Source organism: Sinocyclocheilus grahami, unplaced genomic scaffold, assembly GCF_001515645.1.
Source record: "Sinocyclocheilus grahami isolate Dianchi unplaced genomic scaffold, SAMN03320097.WGS_v1.1 scaffold134.1, whole genome shotgun sequence".
In the NCBI taxonomy this organism is placed as follows: domain Eukaryota; kingdom Metazoa; phylum Chordata; class Actinopteri; order Cypriniformes; family Cyprinidae; genus Sinocyclocheilus; species Sinocyclocheilus grahami.
The window spans coordinates 2,217,292-2,226,499 of record NW_015505313.1 but is presented as its reverse complement, the minus strand read 5'-3'; the positions used below and the strand labels follow the sequence as shown (position 1 = coordinate 2,226,499).

Below are 9,208 nucleotides of genomic sequence, written 5' to 3'. Positions count from 1 at the left end.
AAATGATTTTCAACGGTCGCTTTGTCGCGTCCAGTGTACTAGACAAGACTTTAGCTGTTGCAGCGCAGACACAGTGTTACTCCCCTATCGAGAAGAAACAAAGCAACCTCTGCGTCCGATCGCAGGCCTTCTGCTCCTTGAGTTCTCTCCAGCGCTGGAAAGCTGATCCGATATTTACACGGGTCCTACTTGCCTTATTGCCTTAAGCCTTCTTTTGTTCCACAGACGTTTTCCTCTTTTGTTTTTTTTATCCGCCATCTCTATCTTTCTGTCGCTCGTCTCGCTAATGTCCGTCATGTGCACTGAACGCTCTCTCCTCCACATCATGAGTAGACACGCCCCTTACTGCTGATTGGCTACAAGTTTGTTTTGCTAGTCGGCCTGAATCAGTTTTCTAAAGCGCTTTTGAAAAATCGCTTACCCCACCTTTAAATTGATCAGTGACAGTAAAGACTACTGCATTGTTACAAAATTATTTTTGTTAAAAAAAACTAGGTAACACTTTATTTTAAGGTGTCCTTGTTACACATGTACGTACTATTATAATAACAGTAAATTATGCATGCAAGTAACCCTAATCCTAAGCCTACCCATATAGTAAGTACATGTAGTTAATTAATATTTCTCAGTACTTAAATGTATAATTACACTGTAACAAGGACACCTTTAAATAAAGTGTAACCAAAAACTATTTCAAATAAATGCTGTTCTTTTGAACCTTTTTTTTATTCATCAACGAATCTTGCAAAAAATATTGTGTTTTTCACAAAAATATTAAGCAGCCCAACTGTTTTTGCCATTTATAATAAAAAGAAATGTTTCTTGAGCACCAAATAGTGGATGAAAATTGGCTTTGTTTCCCATTGACTCGTGGAAAATAAGCATTTAACAGAGGGTTTACACAAACCGAATCAATCCAATAATCCATGTACTTAACATAAGAGCAGTTCCCGTATAAAACATTTCACAGTTCAAAACATCTGAGAGTGGAAATGTATCATATTAGATAGAGAGCTGTAAAGTACATGGCTTTGTACATATACCAGAAAACCAAACTCAGAGAGACTTCAGAGAGAGCCAGTCAATGAGCCTAGACAGCATGAACCCCAACCACCATCGGTCAATCAGTCTGCCCGAGCCATGTGTAGTCTGCAGGTTAGTAGCTGCTGGCTGTGCTGTAACAACCACTGATCAATATTATTGGAGCACTGCTCTTCTATTTATACACCCTATACACACACACACACACACAAGGAAACAACCATCTGTGTGTTCTGCAAAAGACATTGCTGCTGCATCAAGATGTTATAGACATGTCATAGACAGGTTCATGTCATATCATATATCATATTAATATCTATAAAAGTTTGAGGTAGTTCACCCAAAAATGAAATTTCTGTCATCATTTAAAAAGTTAAAGTTTTAGAGTCCAGTGACTTCACTGTATGGACAAAATGTCCTTCAAAATATCTTAAGTTCCACAGAAGTCATAGAGGTTTGTAACAACATGAGAGTGAGTAAATGATGACAGAATTTCCTTTTTTTGTGGGCTGAACTAGTCCTTTAATCAAATCTATACTGACGATTTCTAACGACTAGAATTTGCATAGGCCAAAAAGGAGCAGAGATAATTTTTTATTTAAGCTAATCATTGAGATGGTAAAGAGCTTTATGTCTCAATTCAAAGCTCAACATTAAGATCTCACTCACATACTGTACATTTACATGTGCTTAATCCTGTGGAGAATCATCTGGATGAGCGACACTATAAGATGAGACTGCACACTGTATCTAATTACGGCTCTCTTTTAGGACTGCTAAGATTATCATTGTCACCTTAATAGCTGTATGTTCACACTTTATTAGTGAGTATTTTACAGCGCTCTTCCTCAGTGCCGACATGCCCACTAACTAACCCTTGGCAAAGTGCACTCTGCTGGAGACAAGACAAGTTCTGTTGGGCTTTGAGGTGCTACAGCAGATCATTAAAATAACATGACAGGCTTAGCGGGTGGTGCACCTCTAAATTGACTTCATAATTTTGATATTTTGCCTATGATAGGGTGAACTGGACTACCTCACACAGCATGAGGTGCAACAATCATGAAACAATATGTAAGCCAAGCTTTTGTGTGCTTCTCCAATCACTGTACTGCTTTCATATGAAATTAACAACATTTAAGTCTTGATTAGATTAAGAGTGACTTTTTTGACTCGTTGCAAAAGCATGTTTTATTAAAAGGGTCAATAAGGATGTCCACAATAAAGAAAATGTGGTGTAACCATCAATTACAAGTAATAACATATTTTTCACTCTGAATGAGTGTACAGGTAAATAAGGTAAGTATATTAAAGGTATACAGTAAGTATGTAATATATTTCTGTGATGGAAGAAAGCTGAATTAGCATAATCATTCTAATACACTGAAATGAAAAAAAACAAACAGCTGTGCTGCTCAATATTTTTGTCGAAAATTTAATACATGCTTTCCAGGATTCAACAATGAATAGAAAGTTAAAAAGAACAGCATTTATTTAGAATTGAATTTTGCAACATTCTAAATGTCTTTACTGCCACTTTACTGCTGGTTCGTCTGGTCAGAGGAGAACTGGCCCCCCGACTGAGCCTGGTTTCTCCCAAGGTTTTTTCTCCATTCTGTCACCGATGGAGTTTTGGTTCCTTGCCGCTGTCGCCTCTGGCTTGCTTAGTTGGGGACACTTCATCTCCGGCGATATCGTTGACATAATTGCAAAGATATTATTTAAACTGAGCTGGATGTTGACATCACTGAATTCAATGGTGAACTGTCTTTAACTGAAAAATTAGTGTTTACTATTGTCACTTTGCATTATTGACACTATTTTCCTAATTAATGCTGTTCAGTTGCTTTGACACAATCTGTATTGTTAAAAGCGCTATATAAATAAAGGTGACTTGACTTGATAAATTGTTCACCCCTTACTTACATATATCAGTAAAACAAACAAAAAGTGCTAAATGCTTAAATAAATCAGACACTTGATCCGTAAATTTCATGGTGATGCTTTAAGGTTCAATTCGAAGTGACTCAAGTATACCTTGTTATAGGGTTTTTTTTTCCAAGGAACTGGATGTACAGACTACTAAAAAACACTACATGCCTGTGTTTGTGCTTGGTTCTCCTGAAGAGATAATTGTGTTTTCCAAACCCTGCTTGAACACCCATGAAAATGATGTAACCTCCCAGTAAACTGTATTGACACTGAGACAAACACTACATATTTTTAGTCATTTCAATTACTGCAATATGCAGTGTTCACTTCATTACTGAAAGCAATTAACAAGTTTCTTTGTTAACTCTCCGTCGTATTTCCATGTTGGCACTCATGAGAGTCCATATCTCAATAATGCTATTAAATGAAAGAGCAAAACTGAAGCCCTGAGCTCCAAGTGGGTGCGCCTTAGAAACACATTTGAAGACTATTTTGCCAGAGCCACAGTATTCTATACAACAACAAGAATCCATTCAGCCACCTGATTGGCTGAAAGACCAAAGGGTGATTTGCAGTGCCGCTACACATTGTTGAAAAATCAAGATGAATGGGATGCTATGAAGCCACGGTTCTCAAAAATAGACGTAAGCTCACGCGTACACGCATGCACACCATCATGTATCTCATGGTAATGAAAGCTCTTTGAATACTCTGCAGAACAGCTGCTCAACAATGGGCTATGTGCAGCTCTCATCTCTCACCCCAGTGTGGGAGTGTGTGTGTGTGTGTGTGTGTGTGTGTATGTGAGTGCGTGACCCCACCACACATGGCTCTCGTCATCATAATGGCACTCAGATAAGTACTTCACAGGCAATCATAATCAGTTGCCAAGCAACTAGAAAGACTCACATAGAAAGACCAGTGCTGGGAAGATGACCATATAAGCTAATATCGATAATTCAAATATAATGTCTTAGGCAATGTAAATGTATAATTTGTGTTAAAATCTACAGCTTTTGAAGCCTACTTCGTCGCAACACTGTGAATAGCAAAATACACTGGTCTTTTTTATGCCCACTTTCAGAGAGACTCCATGTGCGTCAATAAAACCTAGCTCCACGACAACGAGGATCTTTTTTTACATGTTTTAGAGCCATGATGGATGCATTAGGCTGATATGAAATCACTCGTCAAACACAAGTAGCTATTCCGCACAGCCGTCATCAGCTATGCTCATCTGCCAGCCACGTCTATGCTATGGACTGAGCGATGGATCGGTTAGCGCTTAGCATGAAGAGTGCGGCAGCCCCGCTGATTAATAAGAACACTTTGAGGAGCGGTAATGCAAAAAGGTGCAAACTTCAAACAAAGGCGCTATCACTTTAATTAAGCCTGATAATCCAGAGCACTAATGGATTCACAGTCTATTAGGCAGCCCCTTGATAGCACTAAGGACTTTTGTCAATGTGAGAAAGAAGAGAAGTGGTAAAGAGAGTTTTCATTTCTTTCACCACAGGTCATAATGCTGCCCTTTGTTGCTAGTTTTATGTGCTCCTTATGGTAAATGTATGGAGTGATTCTATTGAAATATATATTTTTAAACCTATATTTCATATAAAGTCTATTTTCAAAATCGCCTTTAGAAATATCATGTACTTGTCTTCTAAATTGAATGTCTTGGTCATTTCATCAAAGATGATTCTAAGTAATCATAGAAAATCTCCCAGAATGCGATTCTGAATCAACTGAATCATCGTGTAAAGGCCATTCACACCAAGGTTGATAAATACAATAATAACAATAAAATTTTAGTGAAGTCCACACAACAACAATAACATCACAGAGCAACAATAGCGTTGGAATTTTTTCCCAGGTGATGAACGATAAGAACACTGACAGCCAATCAGAATCCCAGAATTTGCATTTAAAGCAGCAGACAACAAAACTGCAGCATGTGCTTGATAAACAGAATGTGATTGTATTTTGATGTGGATGCTAAAAAGTTATCATAGTTACCTTTATAGGCCTAGTTATCATTCTTGGTGTCAACATGCCTTAAAGGAATAGTTCACCTCAAAAATGAAAATTGTCATCATTTACTCACACTTATGTCATATTAAAACCTGTATGTTGAACACAAAAGAAGATATTTTCAATAATTTTGAAGAACCAGACAGTTGTTGGTCCTCACTGACCTCCACTGTAGGGAAAGAAATACTATGAAAGTCAATGGGGACCATCAACAGTTTGATTACCAGCATTCTTTAAAACATCTTCTTTTATGTTCGACATAAGAAAGAAACTCATACAGGTTTGAAATGACATGAGGGTTTGTAAATTATGACAGAATGTTCATTTTTGAGATTAACTATTCCTTTAATACAATAAAATCTGCGACACATTTTCACTCTGTCCTTTTAAAATGTTTCCCCTCAATCTGACCTTTATAATCTTGCAGTTGCTGTGAATAAGTTTTCCTTACAGCAAACATCTTCATGTTCTGTTTCTAAAGTAAAAATATAAACACATCTTCAGCTATAAATCTACTTATATTTATATAAATCTCAGCACTGACAAACTTATAACCACCACGTTAGCCTGTTGAAAAGCTTTGCACACTGTATTATGACAGAAATTCTATCATACTCTTTAAATTGGTTCATGGTCAAGCAGTCTTGCTCCACCTTTCATGACTTGTTGGGATTTGACCGAGGGTGGTCCTTGATCCTTACAGCTCAAGAGACATTTGTTATCCTCTGCTGTACTTAAACGGTTCTCTGGCTCAGACCTTAACTTGCATCATAACAAAGCAGCAAAGCAAAGAGGCGAAATGAAGTTGTAACTAGTTGAAGTTGATTGCCAAGGCCAGCTTATGTGTAGAACATCTTGTCCTTAAAGGGACAGTTCACCTGATTGAAGATTCTGTTATCATTATTACTTTATATCTATATAAAACAAAAGGGGAATTTAAAAAAATATATATCCTGTTGCCCTATTTAGTATAATAAAAGTTACCAAAAAAAGGGCCATAAACTTTAACAGTGACAAAATTTAAGTCACTATTTACTGAAAATCTTAAATCTTAAACTCTTAAAAATAAGGGTTAAAAAAGGCATTTTTTTACAACGTCACAGAAGAACCATTTTGGGTTTCCCAAAGAACTTTTCAATGAACAGTTCTTATTATTTTTTTAATCTACTGAAACTTTTTCCAATATAAAGAACATTTGGTGCAATGGAACGGTTGGAGGTTCTTCATGGAACCAGTTGACGCCAATAACTGTAAAGAGAGCAGCAGTGATGTCCAATTTGTGAATTAATCGTTCTTTTTGATTAATCATTTGATCCAGTTCACAAAACCAATCTAACCTATTTGTTTATAAAGTTCTCATTGAAGCCATCTGAAGCTATGGAATATAGCACAAGTTGCATTGAATACTTTTAGATTTTAGAAATTTGAAAGCTAAAATCCACATTCATTGTAATTGCCTGGAAAAGACCCTTGAGTACATTAATAAAATGTCTGTTTTGTGTTCCACAGAAGAGAGAAAATCATGCAGGTTTGGAACAACATGAGGATGAGTAAACGATGGCAAAGTTTTTATTGTCACTATTCCTTTAAAGACGAATTCTGCCTGCAGTACAACAGGGAATCAACATATGAAGAAACTGAACAGTCCTATTGTTAGAATTATATTCATCTGTTGTCACACATATGTTGTCACACATCAGACTTACCCTATATGTAACAATAAAAGAGAAGAGAAGGAAATGAAGTGTGACTCAAAGTGACAGCTCTGGGTTGTCAGATTACATTTGCGTCTGAGCTACATGTTCTTTTCCATAATATGAACACCCGCACAACAGCACAGTACTGTGGGTGGACATACAAAACTAAACTTACTCCCTCCATCCTGCGAACACATACAGTACAACTAAACAATGTAAGCACAGAATTGTTTGAGACTGTCTGCACAACAATGCCACCTTCATCTCATACACACTTATTCAACATCTCACATCGAACTATTTAAAGTGTTAAATGCTCTGAGTGCTTATGCTCAAGAGAGCCTCACCATTTGAGAATGTGTATACAAGGCGTTGAAGGAGCTCAGGTTGCAGATCTGTTGTTCTCATTCACATTTTTTCTTCTAAATATATTTAAACAAGTACTTCTATTTTCCAAAACACATACTGACAATGTCAGGCCTAAAAAATAAGGTGTTTCTTGTTAAGTGTCACATGATGCTTGTTGTTGTTATGCTTATCAAAATACTGCTCTGCAATTTAACACCTGTATGTCTTAAAACACTACAGAGTGCAACCTCTGCACTTTGTGTCGCAGAATAAACTAGGAAGCCTCAAGGGAGGGAATGAGATTGGAAGAAAACAATGTTTGATAATGGTGGGAATATGTTGTTGTCAACACCTCCTGTCTCGTCACAAACTTTGTAAGATGTGCGCAATGAGTAATATTTATGGAGCTAGTATCATTCTGGTGATGTGTCACAGCACAGGTGCTTACAAAACAGAGTATGCAATTTGCTAAAATATATTAATAACTGTGCAGATGTCATTGTATGCGCCTTTTAAGTTGTGGTGACAATCTGACTGCTGTGTAATCACTGTGTTATGCAATTTTGGAGAATATGAATCTGCACAGAAGTATTATTATAAGTACTTGTGAGTTCACATGCTACTTTACTGCATAAAGGTCATCAGATGTGGCTTTCACTTTCATGTCATTCCATCATTGGAAAATGCAATGCAGAACACTTAATGATGCTACACATCCAGTGTGTTTCTGTTGCTACAGTTTATGGAGTAAACTAACAGTACGACTCATTTTAACTGCCATTTTCTATTATTTTCTTCATCTTATTGTCATCTTTTGACAGTTTAAAGCTCGTTTGTAAGCCTGTATGTTCTGCTTAACAGACTCCTAAATAAATACATTCAAGGACAGAATTCATTAGGCAGATATTTGAACAGATGCTGCCTTAAAACACAGAGCCAATATATAAATAAAGCTCCTGCGAACTCAAAATTCTGAGATTCTGAGCACCAAATGTGTAAGCAGTCTAAAAAGTAGCTCAAAGTTATTTCCAAACTCCGGTCAATTGTTTGATTATTTAGGATGATTACATCTATGGTATTATTACGTGAAAGGCAATGAATGAAACATGATGCACAATGAAAGTGTTACCTTCTGGTCCACGATGGAGCATGCCATCTCTCGGACCTGCGCCAGGCTGAACTCGCCGGAGTCCAGCAGCACGGGTTCTCGGCTCAAGCCGATCTGGATTTGGAAGGAGATGCCTTGCGACCCCGGGAGGGGACTCGGCGGTCGGATCACCGGAGGCACGCTCATATGAATCCCCTGATGTCAACACACAATCACGCCTGGACAGCGATCAGATCTGGCTGTTTGATCGAGTTCACACACCGGTTGCGCAAACTGAGAAAAAACTTCAGATCCCTAAAGTCGTTCAGAGGGTAAAAAGGCGAATTTCAAGCAAAAACGCTGGGACGGAAATGCAAAGAGTTATTTGGACATTGAGAGGCGATGATGATGATGATGATGATGGAGATATAGACGTCAGATATGTTTAATGTTGGGCTCTGCTCAGACACCGCCTCCTGGCTGGTTCCTTCATCACGGAGGCTCAGATGCTGCTGCGATGGCGAACGGGGATGTGAATGTCGAAGTTTCTGTGCTGTGGATTCATTCTTGACACTCTGAAACAGATAAAAACATTTTTCGCTTACAGGTTATATGAAATAGAGTCGGTACCCTGACAAATAATTGCCATGGTAACCATAGTTTCCGCCAAAATACTTCCGCAAAACCATATGGGGCATCCCTCGCACAGTGTGAAGCTTTTAGAATACATAACAGATGTGGCTAATACCACGTTACGATTGTAGTTTAAAACTACTACATTTGTACGATTTTTTTAAAAGAGTGTTGCTGTTTGGTTGCTAGGGTGGTTTTTACCTGCATCTTTACTTTATATCCTAATGATTTTTGGCATAAAAGAAAAATCAATCATTTTGACCCATACATGTTGGCAATTGATACAAATATACCCACGCTACTATTGCTACAAATGTACATGTGCTACTTATGACTAGTTTTGTGGTCCTGGGTCATACATATACAGTATATGTGTGTGTGTGTGTGTGTGTGTGTGTGTGTATATATATATATTGTATATACACACACACACTATATA

At 37.5% G+C, this 9,208-nt stretch overlaps 1 protein-coding gene across 2 annotated transcripts in view; it reads right to left on the bottom strand.

Annotated features, from left to right (window-relative positions):
* Nucleotides 1-8,671, bottom strand: part of prkd1 (protein kinase D1) — a 37,862-nt gene extending 29,191 nt beyond the window's left edge. For both annotated transcript variants that reach the window (XM_016279862.1, XM_016279863.1), the window contains exon 1: nucleotides 8,179-8,671. In XM_016279862.1, the coding sequence (XP_016135348.1) occupies nucleotides 8,179-8,343 (165 nt within the window). In that variant the 5' untranslated portion in view covers nucleotides 8,344-8,671. The remainder of the gene's footprint in view (nucleotides 1-8,178) is intronic.
* Nucleotides 8,672-9,208: the final 537 nt, after the last annotated feature.